General features: G+C 29.8%; 1 protein-coding gene across 7 annotated transcripts in view; it reads left to right on the top strand.

Annotated features, from left to right (window-relative positions):
• Nucleotides 1-16,916, top strand: part of LRBA (LPS responsive beige-like anchor protein) — a 754,452-nt gene that overhangs the window by 123,271 nt on the left and 614,265 nt on the right. For all 7 annotated transcript variants that reach the window (XM_012552173.3, XM_023505940.2, XM_031943307.1 and 4 more), the window contains 5 exons: nucleotides 913-975; nucleotides 2,813-2,910; nucleotides 7,852-7,944; nucleotides 16,051-16,159; nucleotides 16,638-16,719. In XM_012552173.3, coding sequence (XP_012407627.1) covers nucleotides 913-975; nucleotides 2,813-2,910; nucleotides 7,852-7,944; nucleotides 16,051-16,159; nucleotides 16,638-16,719 — 445 coding nt within the window. The remainder of the gene's footprint in view (nucleotides 1-912; nucleotides 976-2,812; nucleotides 2,911-7,851; nucleotides 7,945-16,050; nucleotides 16,160-16,637; nucleotides 16,720-16,916) is intronic.

Genomic DNA, 16,916 nt, shown 5'->3' with positions numbered 1-16,916 from the left:
TAGACTTGGTTTTGCTATTTACTTCCTGTGTGACCTGAAATGTTAATGTTAATATGTTTTTCTTCATTGAGAAAATGAGGATAGCAAAATATCTGTTCAGTCTATCTCAAAGTATATATGTGAAGATCAGATGGTATAATTTAAATCTCATTGGTTTAAAAAAAAGTATGCTAGAACATTGTAATATGTAGTATAAATGTAAAATGCATTATTAATAGCAGTAGAAGAGTTAACATATATTTTTAGAGGATGTAATACTTTTCTACATAGTATAATTTTAACTTAAAAATATAAGCTAATTTTCCATGTGTGTAGGACATTCAAATGTATCTTATCTTTTTTTAGTCTTGTTCTATCCCTATAGTTTTTATTTCTGACTATATCTCTAATTTTTGTAGGTATAGGAAAAGTATAGTATAAAACTACATAAATGGATATTGAGACTGTTATACTTATTCATAGTTTGATTACTAGTTTACTATTTAGGGTTCTTTAGAACTATCTATATCTATATACATACATGTGTTTTCTCCATAAATTTATGGATATATATGTCTATTATCACGTTGATCATATAATTACTTGTTATATGAACACAGAGGCACATATGTCCATAAATTGTACATGGTCGAAGATGTATAGTCGCTAAGTGTGTGTGTGTGTGTGTGTGTGTGTGTGTGTGCATGTGCGTATTTCATTATCAAATAAAAATTTTATCTTTATGTAGGCTAACTCTTATTTATGATACAACTTTGTGCTAAAATTTAAAATAAATTTAGCCATGTTAAGTTATTTCTATCTTTTATTTTTGAGGCAGATGCCTGGATCTAAAGATCTTTCTGTGTATTCTGTTTCTATTAAAATTTTCCTATCATTTCACATAGAAAATATAATTGTTTTGTGCATTTTAAGGATTCTGGAGTAAAAGAAGATGAATTACAGGCCATTCTCAATTATCTACTTACTATGCATGAGGTAACATTTGAATTTTTAAATTATATTTTATGTTGGAACTGTACTACATGGTATATATTTTGTTTAAATTTTACTTTTGAAGCAAAGTAATATTTTTCCTGATCTTTTATATATTATTATTATTTGTACCTAAGGAATAAATATTTCAATATAGGAATAAAGGCTTATAAGAAAAAATGTATTTTAGGAATATTCTCTTTTACCACAAGATGGCTCTGCAAGGAGAATATAATGAATGATTAAAGCCTCTTAAATTTGGAGTTAAATATCCTTAAATTGATTTGAAGAACAGGTCCAATTTATGTTGTTAAAATATATTAATTTTGTCTTTGAAAAGGCCAAAGCAAAAAGTTTTGAAAAACAGGCAATATGTAGCTAATAATGGATGTATTACATACTTTTGTTTTATAATTTTTTTCTGTTTAATTTTATTTCTTTAGAATATTACCTATTAAGCTAAATAATTCATTTTAGTAGGACTTAAACTATTTTATCGTCTAAAGGATTTCTGGAACTAAACTTGGGATTTTTACCATTACATTTTCATACAGTAGTACCAGATAAGGTAATTTATATCAGATGCAAGTAACACCTAGGAAAAAGTAAATGGGGAAAATAAAACTGATTGTATGAATGTTTTTAAAAAGATGTTTAAATAGCTCAAAAATGGGACAGCATTTGTTTCTTTTTTTCCACTTTGTATACTTATATACTATTATGCTCTTGGTCTTGTGATATATTAAACATTTGGTTATAATAAAAAATATAAAATAATTCCTGGTTTCTCCATTTTAAAAAGTGATAGATAACTTGGCAAATATTGTTGATAAGATTATCTGAATCATTTTAGAGCTTGGGGAAGGGAGCAAGTTTATTTTCTTTATTGAAATATGTTTATATTTATGTTTAGATTTTTTTTTTTAATACTCATGCACCTTGAATTGTTAAAGTGATTTTTTTTTCTTTGTTTAGGTATTCTGTATTTCTCTGTGGATTTATGTGGCTATCTTTAGGGTTCTCTTACTTCAAAACAGATTACTGACATGTATAATTTTTTAAAAAATTAAATAATTATTTGAATTACTAGTTCTTTACTTAGGGGTTTAAGTATTGTCACTATCCATTTAGCCTTTTGTAAATATTGGGACTCAAATACTAAATTTTAGGGGCCTAGGAGAAAATTTGAGTACCTTATATATTCTTAAAATTATACTAATTTAAGTGATATTAACAAATTATTAGAATCCAAGGAGTGATCTATAAAACCTGCATAAGTTTATAATGCTCATGTGTACTTCTAGTGGCCTAACCTTTTCTTTTATTATTTCCCAGGTAATATCCTTATATGTTACTGCTAGTATGAAAGAAACCCTGTGGATTGTTTAGTCTTAGGATAATATTCACATTGTCCAAGTAGTGATATTGTTAGAAATTTTGGGCCTTAAGAAAATTTCAGCAAAAGCCCATGTATAATAAATACTATAGTGTTTATAAAATAATATGTAAGATGGATTGTAGGGGTCTTCCCTTTCAGGCAATACTTAGATGGTATTCCTCACAAAAGAAAGAAGAAAATGAAAGCAACTCATTTACCCCCTTTTTAAATTCTAGCATGTTCTTCACTTTTGTACTTTGCCAATGCATACCTTTATGCTCCATTAAATATTTTATTTGAAAGTTTATCTTTATATAGGCTATTTGATTTTTTTTTTTAATGTTTTCAAACTAATCTTAGTTTGTCTTCCCTCCCAGCTGCCTTGGTGAGAATTATGTAATCTAGATTAAAATTAATTGTTGGTGTTTTTTTTTTTTAATTTCTAAAATAAAATCAAAATAGGATGACAATCTAATGGATGTACTACAACTGTTGGTTGCACTAATGTCAGAACATCCTAACTCTATGATCCCTGCTTTTGATCAGAGGAATGGATTACGGTAAGAATTTACTAGTATTTGTCAAAGCTGAATGCTTATTTCTAAAGTATATTAAGTCAGCTAAGTGCTAAAATAATATCTGATCTCAGTTATAGGTGACTTACTCATAGAATATATATTTAGTTGTTGCATCTTGAATGCTATTATTTAATCTTCAGTCATGAATCTCAATACAAATCATGATTTAATTCTTCAATCATTTCATTGTTTTTATGTTAATAAATTTTATTTTCTCATCATAAAGTTTAAAGAAATTGAATTAATTAGAATTTCTGTGTTTAGTAGAAGGATGAAAGTAAATTTTGCCATAGGTACAATTTTATTATAGGAAATAAGGGTTAGGAGCATTCTTTTATAAAGCTATTTCCATGTTCTAGAGGCTGGTTCATAGTAATTGTCTTTTGTTGGTATGGCGATATGAAATTTATAATTGATTTCATATAATAAAAAATACTTTATGGGATAATGTAGTAAATACTTTTTCATATAATTATTGATACAGAAGCATTTCCTCCTAAAACAAAATCTCTTGTATCCTGTTTTTGTTATAAGTAAAGGAGAGATTAAAACTGAAAAGTAACTGGATGCATTATATATTAATAGTTGTGCTGTCAAGCATCAATTTTCCTTTTCTTCATTGATTCTCAGCCCTGACATGTTAATCATTTTTCAGAAAAAAAATTCACTTCAACTCCCAAATTACATAAAACATTTAGGATTAACAAAAAAGATTATAATTGGATGTAGGAAGGGGTGAGAATTTTGTAGAATTGCTACCTTCTGTTGTGCTTTGTGTTCTAGACCACTTTTACTTTCTGAGACATATTTAGTCAAGTTGGATATTAGTTCTGATTTTCAGTGAAAGTACGTTTTGCTGTTGTCACTTAATGCAATTATTTTTTTTAAAGGTTTGATCTCTAGTTTTTGGGATCATTGATTTATATTTGCAGTGAAATTCAGTTGCATTATAAATAACTTGCTCATTTAATAGATAATGAAATTGAGACCTATGGAAGTTTTAAGTGAGTTGCTTACATTTGCTTATTTCTTCTTAAGATGCTGTTACATTTTCATTTCTGATAGCTACCAGAACTGGTTCAAGTCTTTTTTATCAGAAGAGTAACTAAGTGTCTTGTGATGCTTGTTTTGTATCTCTGTGGTTAAAAACAGATAACTACTAAATATAGAGATGATGCGCTTTTCTGGTCTGTTATGATGTTTCTATGAAAATATTAAAGTAACAAACAAGCTGAACTTTCTTGCATTTCAGAATGAGGAAATGAATTAGATGCCTTCAGAAAGAAGTTGATGGTTTAATGGCATGGAAGATAGGCAGCCTGATTTATTGGAAACAAAGGATTTAGATTAGATACTTCCATCTGTGGGACCCTATGTGACTTTACAAAAGTCATTTAACTTCTCTTAGGTTCATTTCCTTAATCTATAAATAAGGGAATTGAATTCAGTGATCTCAGTCTTGCAAATCTAAATCTGATTTTTATGATATTTCATTTCATTACTAATTTTATTAGTATCTTTATGGATGTCTGAAACGTGTGTATGTGTCTTGATATGTTTTATAGTCATAAATCTATAGCATTAAGACAGAAAAATTAGCGAGAAAAATACTATTTTAAAACATATACTTTTAAAAATTTAAAGCAAATGCGGTTTTAAAACAGTAGTGATAGAAATAATTTGTTTTCATACGTTTTAAGCTATAAATGTTTTTGCCTCAAACTTTTGAACTTGTAGATTCTATGACCTTTTAAAGCATAATTTACCATTTAATTGAATAGAGGAAACAAAAATAAATGTCTAAACCATTAATATTTAAAATTTAAAAATATATACTCTTGATCTAATATTGAGAACATTTATTTATTCTTTAGTAGTGTTTGGAAGACAATGATTATATGTTGCAGTCTTATCACTCTTGATTTTCCTGTGTGTGATATTAATATTTCTAATTTTTTCAATATTGCTGTACTCCAGGTCTGCTCCAAACACCATTAGTGTTTGAATGTTTGGAGCTTTCTTTCTAGTGGTAGCATGGGGTTATTATAAGAGCTTTTTAAGTATTGCTAAAATAATTTAAACATATAAATAAAAATTGCCTTTTTTTTTTTTAGAAATCTGGTATCTGCTTAACAAATATGTTTATCTACTTCTCCCAATAGTACAAATGTAGAATTCATCATGGAATATTGTGTTAAATAAAAATTCTTACCTACTTATTAATAAATTTTTAAAATCCTACATAATCATAATTTGAAAGGTATTTTAGAGGCAATTGAGTTTACCTAAACAATATAATCCCTTCTAAAATAGAACCAACATGCTGGACCATTCATCCCTTGTTTGACTATTTCAGTAAAGTGAAGGAGAACCTAAGAATTGCCAAAGTGTCTTGGCAATTCAATTGGAGAGAATTGTTAGAAAGCTTTTCCTTATATAAAACTAAAATCTGCTTCTTTGGAACTTTCACCTCTTTTTTTATATGTGTCCTCTGCAATGAAGTAGAACAAGTCTTTGAAGACCTTTCTCATGGCCCTCCTTAAGTCTTCTTTTCTCATATAACCATTTCTTCTTCTGGTTCCTTTCCTTTGAATATCATCTAGCTTCTTTATCCCTCCTAAACTGGGATGTTTTCATTGAATATAGATAGTATAGTAAAAATAGTTTTCCATTAGAGATGGGTACAGTGGGTGTCACCTCCTGAGCCTTCCATTTTGATCAACCAAAGTTTATTCCATAAAAAGTTTCTTTGTGCATAGTTATTTTCATGTTGTCCCTTTCATTATGTTTTGAACTCTTTGATATTTATTACTTTTGCCTTTCTTTGTAGTACTTTATATAGTATAAAGTAGGCACTTAAATGTCTATTGATTGACTGGACCACAGAGTATCGTAAAGAACACTGAAAAGATAAGAAGGGAACATTTTTTGAAGAGCTTTAAAAGGCAAAGAGAGAATTTTATATTTGCTTTTGGAGACAAGGGACAGAAATTAGAGTTGATTGAATAGGTGACAAAGGGGTGTGTGTGTGTGTGCGTGTGTGTGTGAATGAATGAAAGAGACAGAGACAGACAGACGCACACATATACGTAGTTGGAGTTGTACTTTAGGAAGATCAGTTTGACATCTAAATGGAAGATTCATTTGAATGAGGGGAGGCTTTAGGCAGGAGGACTAACAGCAGGCTATATAGTATAATATAGGCTTGAATGTGATGAAGGCTGTACCAGGTCATGTTTGATGATAGAAGAAGTCCATGTGAAGAATAAGATGAAGGTAGTAATGGCAGAATTTGGCCGATTGGATATTGGGAAGTAAGAGAGCGGAAAATGAAGGTTTCAGGTTTGGGTTACAGGAAGGATGATTGTATAATTTGAATGTACAAAGAAATTAAGAAGAGGGGAGAATTTTGGGGAGAAAATAATTTAGTTTAAAAATGGCTTTTTGATTTTTAATCGAATGAATTCTGTATTTGTCAGATTGTGTGTGTCTACATTTTGATGACTTTTATATATATTTTATATATATATACTATGTATATATAATACATATACACAAATATATAATAGCTATTGAATATTATGTACTTATGTATTATATTAGGCATATTATATTTTACATATTTAAATTGCATCATAGCTTAAAATTATTAATCATGACCAGAATATCAATAATTAACAATTAGTGGTATCTGCGTTTTGAACAATGTCTTTTAATTTTTATGGGTAAATTGAAGTAAGCTATTAATTGTTCATGCTATTTCCCAACTGAATTTTAACTAGCCTTTTATTCATTCATTCATTTATTTATACATGCAGACCTGCATTTAAAGTCATACAGAATCCTTTCCTTAAATAAGATAAAAATATGAAATAGGACTAACTCTATAAAGAAGAATGATGGACTCAACTAAGGTTTAATTCACACATACACACATTTTGCTTTTGTACTGCCTGTCCCTCATTCTTTAGTTCTCACGATTCACTCCAAATTCCACCCTTCTTCAGGAGGTCTTTCTTGGTCTTTCCCATTCTCCCTAGCCATTAGTGTCTTCCTTCATTATTACCTTACATGTACTCTGTTTATGTCTTTTAGATGCGCAGTTATTTACATGTATATTCCTTGGTAGCAATTGCTCTTGTTGTCTGTCTTTGTTTCTCCCAACACTTAGCTTCTTAATAAATGTTTGTTGTTATATTGACACCTTCTTAAAAATTCAGTTAATAGATTATGATAGAACATCATCATCATCATCATCAGCATCACTTTCCATTAATAGAGTGCTCTGTGCCAGGTACAGTTAACACTTTAAAATTATCTCATTTGATCATCATAAGAACACTGGGAGGTAGGTGTATGTTACGATAGTTTCCTCATCTGCAAAAGGAGGTTAAGACAAACAATGGTTCAGTGACTTGCCCAGAGTTATCTAGCTACTGTCTGATACCAAGTTTGAATTCAGGTCTTTTTGACTTAGTACTTGATATTCTGGCCCCTGTGCTGCCTCTTTGCTTTTAGGTGATAGGTGATCATAGATAATTCCAAAATAGAGGGAACATATGTATCTCTTGTATTGGATCTCAGCTGCAATATGAAAATTGTCATATTAAAAGAATAATAGTATTTGGTTTAGTTTTGCTTGAATTCTTGTCAAAGGTTTCAAAAAAATGAATAGACTTTTTATTTGTTCTTACTCCATTGATAGTAACTATTGTCAGTTATGATGATAGTAATCAAATTTTCACATTTGACACCTATGAATTATGAGTACATTTTGTTAGCTATGGTGATGCTGCTTGGTATCATCTTACTTTGACTTTAAATTGGTCCCATAGATTAATGAATGTTTTTATTAAAAAATTGCTTATGTCTTCATTTTAAAATTAACACAAAGGTTTTTTTTTTTTTAATTTTCTCACATAGAGTAATCTACAAACTTTTGGCATCCACAAGTGAAGGAATCAGAGTACAGGCTCTCAAAGCATTGGGTTACTTTTTGAAGCATCTGCCCCCAAAGTGAGTATAGATTAACTCTAAAGTGAATTTTAGTGTTAATTTTTATATTATTACCTTAAATTATTACTGTCTGCCATTTATGATCTCTTAACTATTAATCATTTTCTTTTGTTCCCCTTGCTTGTTCTGTCTTAAAAAAAAAATCTTAATCGATAAGCATATTAAAGCAAAACAAAATCTATACTAATCATTTTCAAATATTTGTGTCTCATTTTGTATTTTAGTTCCTCCCCTTTTCATGGGCTGGATAGCATTTATTATTACTTCTGGAATCATGCTTCATCATTGTATTGATCAGAGTCATAAAGTCTTTTAGAGTTGCTGATTTTTATAATATTGATATTACAGTATGAATTGTTCTGGTTCTGCTCACTTTGCTCTGAAGCGGTCTGTATAACTCTTAACAGATTTTTCTGAAGCAATCTCTTCATTTTTTTCTCTCCAAAATTTATTATTTATTTTCAGTATTCTTTCATTTTAAAATTTTGAGTTCCAAATTGTTTTCCTTCCTCTCTTCCTATATACCCACTGAGAAAGAAAAAGCATATCAGTTGTACATGTGAAATTATATAAAACCTTTACATATTAGCTATATCATTAGAAAAACAAAACAAAACAAAGTGAGAAAATTATATTTAATTATGCATTCTGAGTGTAAGGTGGATAACATTATTTTTCATCCTTTGGAATTTCTTGGATCATTGTATATTATTGATCAGAGTAGCAAAGTCTTTCATAGTTGATCATTATTACACCATTGTTGTTACTGTGCCTAGTAATGTTCTGGTTCTTCTCACTTCATTTTGTGTCAGTTCATACAGGTATTGCCATATTTTTTTCTGAAACCACCCCTCTTGTCTTTTGTTCCAGCACAGCAATACTCTATAACTATCATATACCACAACTTGTTCTATTATTACCTGATTTTGAAAAACATTCTCATAATTTCTAATTCTTTATTACCACAAAAAGCAGTTATACATAATTTTGAACATATAGATCTGTTTCCTTTTTCCTTGATCTCTTTGGGATACAGACCTGGTAGTGGTACTGATGGATTAAAGGGCATGGCACAGTTTCATAGCTTTTTGTGCATAGTTCCAGTTGCTCTCCAGAATAATTGACCCATTCTCAATTCCACCAACTGTGTATTTGTGTAACTATTTTTCCTCATTTCCTCTAGCATCTGTCATTTTCTGATGTGTGTGAGCTGTTTTAATTAACATTTAACTAATTTTTAAATTGTTAATAATTGAAATTTGATTTAATCTCAGAGGTGTTTTAATTTTCATACTTCTCATTAATATGGATTTAGAACATTTTTCTGATGATCATAGATCTTTTTGATTTCCTGTTATGAAAACTGAATGTTTATATTCTTTGGCCAATTATCAGTTGGGGATGGCTCTAATTTTTCTAAATTTGATTCAGTTCCCTAGGTAGTTGAGAAATGTGGCTTTTATCAAAGAAAATTGATATAAAATTTTTTGATATTCTTTTATTATCTATAGTGCTTTTTTAGTAAAATGTAATTTCTCTTATGATTTCTTTTAATTAGGTCTCTGCTTTTGTTTTATCTGAGATCATGATTGCTACCCCTGCCTTTGTTTTTTTGTTTTTTTATTTTTTATTTTTTATTAAACTTCGGCTGAAGTATTATTTTAACTCTATATGTGTCTTTTTGTTTCAGGTGTATCTCTTGTAAACTACATATTTTTGGATTCTCATTTTTAATCCATTCTTTTATCCACTTCTTTTTATGAATAAGCTTACCCCATTCATATATACATTTAAGATTATTATGTATTTCCTCTCTTTTTTCTTTTTATCTTTTTTATCTTTTTCTCCTTTTATCTTCTTTTTTCTCAAGTCTTTTTTTTTTTTTCTGTCTCTCTTAATACACCCTCTCTTTTATTATCCCTACCTGCCCCAGTCCTCATTTCTTATCCTCTACCTCTTTTATTTTCCTATTGGGTAAGATTTTTATTCTCAAATGGGTGTATGATTGTATATCTGTCTCTCTATCTTTGTAAACAGGTATATTTTCCTCTTTGAACCAATTTTGATGAGAGGGATGTTCAAGCATTGCTTGCCTACTCCATCGCCCATTTTCCTTTCTACTATAGAAGCTCTACCTTATGTGTCTGGTTTATGTGAGGAGTTTCTTCCGTTCTGCCTCTCTCTTCCCTGTGCTTACCAGTGCTTTTCTTTTTTCTCACATTTTTTTTGGTGATAGGAATCATCCTAATATAATCCATTTATAATCATACCCTCTATCTCTGTTGACTACATTTAACTGCCCTACTAAAGATAAAATTCTTAGAAGTTACTTATAGTTACATAGGAATATAAAAGGCTTAACTTTATTAAGTACCTCATGAGAGCTCTTTCATGTTTACTTTTTCATGTTTCATATATACATAGACTTTTTGTGAGTCTTCTGTTGGATATCAGATTTTCTATTCAGTTCTGGTGTTTTCATCAGGAATGCTTGAATGTACCCTGTTTCATTAAATGTATGTTTTATCCCCTGAAGGATTACACTCACCTTTGTTAGCTAGATAAATCTTGGTTGTAATGCTAACTCCTTTGCTTTCCAAAATAACTTATTTGCAGCCCTTTGTTCCTTTAATGGGCAAGCTGCTAAAGCTTAATGAGGAAACTGAGGAAGTCAAACTAATGTTTCCACCTTTAAGTCATAGCTATACTTCTAGCACAGGCGAAAGAGAGTCTCTCCTCTCAAAAAAAATTGTTATCATGTCAATAATATAAAGCATTTGAATATGAACATAAGATGTTTTAATCATAAAGATATGCACACATACAATTCAGCTGTTTGTTATATTCATCTCTTTAGGACCTCATTTGAGGTTTTCCTGGCAAAGATGGAGTGATTTCCCATTTCATTTTCCAGCTTATTTAAAAAATGAGGAACTTGAAGCAAATAGGATTTTGTGACTTGTCCAGGGTCACACAGCTGGCAAAAGTCAGATTTAAACTCTGAGTTCCCTGACTCTGAGTTGTGCAAGTTATCAATGGTGTCATCCACCTGCCCACACACATACATACACACAAACACATATGTATGTATATAGATATATTTGTATGTGTATATATGTATGTGCATGGATATGTGTGTATGCATATATTATATATATACCATATGTGCTCCTTTTCTTCTTTTTTTGATTTTCTTCGATATAAACCTTGTAGTGATTCTACTTGGACAAAGTATATTAGGTACAGTTAAATAACTTTTGAAACAAATTCTTTTCTAGACTTTTTAGACTACCAGTTCAGAACTTTAGGAACCGTATATCATTGTAGTTCTTTTCATACAGTCTCTCCAACATTGCCATTTTCTCTTTTTTTGTCCACTGCCATTCTAATTGATGACCCAATGATTTTGAGGATTACTTCTTTGTAATATACTTTCACATCCGGTATTGCTAGGTCCCCTTGGTTTCCACCCCAACCTCCCTATTCTTTTTCTTGACATTTTTGACCTTTTGTCCCTCCAGATCATTTTCATTGTTGTTTTTTTTCTAGGTTTGTAAAGTAATCCTTCAGTAGTTTGATTGGTATTGTTATTTTTAGATAGTATTGTTATTTTTTTTACATTGACTTGATCTATGTATGAATAATTAGGTTTTCTCTAATATTTTAGTTCTATCTTTATTTCAACAGTGTATTTTAATATTCTAATACTTCCTTTATGAATTTTGATAGATGCTTAAGGCTTTATGTATTCTGTAATTATTTTAAATGAATTTCTATTTTTATTTTTTTCCTGTTTAGTTTTATTGTTAATATGTGAAAATGGGGATGATGATATATGTGAAGTTATTTTATGTACTCCAACTTTTCATTGGAATTAAATTATTATTTTAATTATTCTTTAGTTTACTGTTTAAAATTAACATCTGAGTGATAATTTTATTCTTTGCCTGCACTTTTTCATTTTCTTTTTCTTGTCTTTTTGCTATCGTTAACATTTCTAGCATTATGTTAAATAATAATGGTTATTCACCAAATTATTCAGTTCCTATGGTACCATAGATTTTGCTCTTTATTTTAAATTTTTGCATGTTTTCTTAAGAGCAACATATTGTTGTCCTCTGTTTTATATGAATATCTTCATCCATTTTATATTCAGTTATGATAAGCTTTGGTACTTTTTCTTCTCTTTGCTCCTCACTTTTTTTTTTGTTTTTTTTAAATTAAAGTTTCTTATCCCTTTATTTCTTCAGTTAAGCCTCTCTTCAAAATCCTTCCCTTCTAAACTCAGTGGGTTGTTTGTTTGTTTGTTTGTTTGGTTTTTTGCTTATAATTAATCCATTCCTCTGTCTTCTTTTTTATTCTTCCCTTTCCTGTCTTTCTGCTTTCTCTTTCTACTCTATTAAATTCACTATATTTCTGCACCAAATTCTTTGTGTATTTGTGTTTGTTTTTCTTTTTGCTTTAATTTTTGTCCTTAGCATTTACCACAGTATTTAATATACAATAAGAGCTTAATAAGTCTTGTTGACTTGATGTGTATTTGTGTTTTCCACTTTCATTTGAACAGATAGAAGGAAATGATGTTCAGGTGATTCCTGCTTTTATGTTTACATAGACTTCTACTTGTGCACTCAGATTATAAATTCTATCACCTTTTCTCCCCTCTTTTTTTTTTTAACCCCCTGTATTTTCTTTTCCCCCTTACCTTTTTTTCCTTTTCAATGCATCAAAATCTAACAAAAATCACTTTGAGTTTCTTCATCTTATTTGATTCCTTCTAGGATCATGTATAACATAAATTTATATTATATCTATGCACATAAAAGATGACTCCTCCCCATTATTAAAATGTATAGGCTTTGTCCTTATAAAGTGTTTTCTGATTACTTATCTGTATTTACTTTTTTTTTAATGGTTCTTTTTATTCCTGTGATTATATTTCAAAGTTTTTCTTCTGCTCTGACATTTTGTTCAATAATGCAGAAATTCTTAGTTTCATTAAAAGCTCATTTTCCCTCTGTAGGATTATACTGTTTTGCCAGTTATTTTTTGTTGTAAGCCTATGTTTTCTTCCTTTTAAAATTCATATGCCATGATATCTGCTCTTTCATAATCACACCTGTTAAATTTTACATAAGCCTGACCATGATTCCTGTACTCAAATTCTTTTTAGATGCTTAAGGTATTTTTTCTTTGATCTTGAAACTCTTGATTTTCGCCATGACATTCCTGAATGTTTTCATTTTGATGTTTCTTTTTAGAGATGATTGGTAAATTCTGTTTTCATTTTGCTCTCTGGTTTAAGAGTTTGGGGCCAGTTCCTTCTATGATTTCTTGAAATAGAACGTTTAAGCTCTTCCTTTGGTCATGGTTTTCACATAGTCTAATTATTCTTAGATTTTCCCTCCTTTATTTTCTAAAAAAGTAGATTTTGATATGAGATACCTCCAGTGGTTCTCAAAGTATGGTCTAGAGAATGCTGGGGATCTCTGACACCCTTTTATAGGGTCTACAAATTCAAAAATAGTTTTTATTTCCAATATGGTAAATGTCTATAAATTTAACCCAGATAAACAAAAATGCTTTGGCTAGATCCTCAATAACTTTTAATAGGATAAAGATACTGAAAATAAAAGTTTGGGAACCACTGCCTTAAGCTATCTATTTTCAATCTTTTGAATTTGTTTTAATATTTTTTCTTAACTAATAGAATCATTATCTTGTATTTGATCAATGCTAATTTTCAAGGAGTGTGTTACTTGGGTAAAGTTTTATACTTCTTGTGTTCAGCTGTTGATTCTCTCTCTAGTTTTTTCTTCAATAGCTCAAATTCTTTTTTTTTTTTTTTTTTTCCACCAATTATTTTACATTATTTCTTCTAGGAATTCTAACTGATCTTATGGGTAAGCTATATTTTTCATTGAGGTTTTGCTAGTGAGTGTTTTGGAGTTATTCCATTTAAATCTTGAATATCCTGGCATCACAATATAGCTGTTATTTAAATAATTGCTTTTTATTTTCAAAATACATACAGATAGTTTTTAACATTCACCCTTGCAAAATCTTGTGTTCCAAATTTTTCTTTTTTTTCCCCCCATCCCTCTTTACAAGACAGCAAGTAATCTAATATAGGTTAAATATGTACAATTCTTCTAAGTATATTTCCACATTTATCATACCAAGAAAAATCAGATCAAAAAGGAAACAAAAAATGAAAAAGAAAACAAAATGCAAACAAACAACAAAAAGAGTGAAAACATTATGTTGTGATCCACATTCAGTCCCCACAGTCCTCTCTCTGGGTGCAGATGACTCTTTCCATCACAAGTCTATTGGAACTGGCCTAAATTACCTGCTTTTGAAAAGATCCAGTTCCATCACAGTTGATCATCACATAATTTTTTTGTTGCTATGTACAATGTTCTCTTGGTTCTACTCACTTTATTTAGTTTCAGTTCATATAAGTCTCTCCAGGCCTTTCTGAACATAATAGCATTTTGATCTTAAAACTTACCTGCTTTTGGCATTTCAGTGTCTTGGCTGAGGTAATGCTCCTCAACTAAGGGTTGTGTCTTAGATTTCCTTTTTTCTCAGAATCATATTAGAAGAAGTTATTGTCTTGTGAAGTTATTGCCTTTAGTTTGAGATTCCCTTATTCCAGGATTGGAATGATAGAATTGTGACCTCTGAACCCTACAGATGAATATAATGGTAGAAGAGTCAGATTGTATTGTTTTTTCCTATTCAACAATGTTGACTTGTCCCCTCACCTTTTAACATTTTATGTTAGTTATGCTTTATAATGTAACATGACTGACTATATATCCATATATGTATTTACATTTTTGAGGGGGACACTTTATTTTGCCTGTGCTATAACTGCCATTTGAGGATAGATGCATGTAATTTTCAACTTTGTCATCCTAATTAGGCTGGTTTTCCCCTAAATAGGTAACATTATGAGATCCCTGAACTACTCTCTCTTACGCACGTTGGATCTTATCATACTGGAGTCAGGCCAACAATTGGTTTAGCTCGCTGCATCTCAGTACTTCTTAAATAAAGTTTTCGATCTGCCCCAATTACAGAAATTGAGGAGTGTCCCACTCATACATAGTTTTTAATCAACCTTTGATATCAAGTGATAACTTTAAAATTATTGTTATCTGATCATATTTTGTTCAGTATAAAAATTGAGGAGATAAGCAATATTGTGTAAATGATACAATTGGCTCATCATAGATTATACATGTTGAGCTAGAAGGCATTTTTTTTCCTGAGGTAATTGGGGTTAACTGACTTGTCCAGGTTCACACATCTAGAAAGTGTTAATTGTCTGAGATCAAATTTGAACTCACTTCCTCCTGACTTCAGGGCTGGTACTCCATCCACTGTGCCACCTAGCTACCCTTGGAAGGCATTTTAAAAGAGAGCATCCTGAGGCTCTGAGAGCTTCAATGAGTGTCCAAGATCATAGATTGTAATTAAAACTAAAATTTATTTTCAGATTTAAGATGTAACAGTACAGTACAGTATGAGAATGTTATAACAAAATAGCTCATTTTTGTAGTACTTGAAAGTCTATAAGAAGTGCTATTTCCACCACACCTAAACACAATAACAAACAGAATGTACTCAAGTTATAATCATGTCTGCTTGACTACTTTTGTTTTATAATCTAATCTTAATAGGACCCAATATAGTGATATGTAGTCATTCAATTAATGATTGATTTGATATGCACTGTGGAGAATTTTAATCGAGTCCTTTCCATTCTAAATCTACATAATTTATAAATTTTTTCTTGGTAATTATGGAGTTTTTTAATTTAACCAAGTTTGTATTTATGAGCCTTTTTAGCTTTGTATTTTTTTTGAGTTTATGTCTTGGACATTCCAGGCATCATAACAACTGAGAATGAGAAGAGTGATATTTATTGCATTGTTTTCATTTAACTTGAAAAAACTTTTGTGCCTAATTCTTTTTTATAGTAATATTTTTATATAATAATATTTTTATTATAGTAATAATTTTTATAATATATATTTATATAATTTTTATATAGTAATATTAGACATTCAGTGATTCCCCTGTCTCTAATTGTAGAAGAAAAGCTGAAGTCATGCTTGGACATGGATTGTTCTCATTGCTGGCTGAAAGGCTGATGCTTCAAACAAGTGTTATCACTATGACTACCTACAATGTTCTCTTTGAGGTACAAACACAGAATTTAGACTCGGTTTCTTAGAAGATGTCATTATGAATTGGTTTGGATATTTTATACAGTTTCAAGTTAAAAAAAATCATCCACAAAACTAAAATGAAAAAATTTAGAAATTTAACACATTAAAAAGATTCAGATAAACCTGTTAAAGATGTCATCAATTATGTAACAGTGATTTTATATAATTTGAAAAGATCATTTTTTAAAATTGAAAATAGTTCTGCCTTTTTTGCACTCATCAGGATTCTAACTGGATGTCCAAGCAAAATTACTTTAAAAATTTGGATATTCTGTGTATTTAAATAATATTAAAAGATTTAAAAAAAATTGTAGACTACTGTATAATTTTTATAAAATGTTTTCCATTACTGTAAATACTTAACAGCCTTATGGTTTGCTTGAAAATTTAATAAGTTATAATTTTATATTATCATTATGTTTACATATTGCTGTTTTCTCATCGTTTTAGATTTTGATAGAACAAATTTGCACTCAGGTAATACACAAACAGCATCCTGATCCAGATTCATCAGTGAAGATACAAAATCCTCGTAAGCACTTTTTGTATATTTCACATAAATGGGATGACTTTTTAATTTTTTTTTTAAATTTGTTTTTATTATTTCATCCTTGTGGGAACTCCCTTCACTGATAGCGATCAGCATCTCCTATGGTTCTTAAAGCTTTGGAACAATGCTTGAAGCCTCATGAGTTTTAAGTGACTAGACTGGAGTCACACAGCTTGTAA

The sequence above is a fragment of the Sarcophilus harrisii genome, chromosome 6 (assembly GCF_902635505.1).
Source record: "Sarcophilus harrisii chromosome 6, mSarHar1.11, whole genome shotgun sequence".
NCBI classification, from domain to species: Eukaryota; Metazoa; Chordata; class Mammalia; order Dasyuromorphia; family Dasyuridae; genus Sarcophilus; species Sarcophilus harrisii.
The sequence above is the reverse complement of the archived record's forward strand: the minus strand, read 5'-3'. Positions and strand labels throughout refer to the sequence as shown.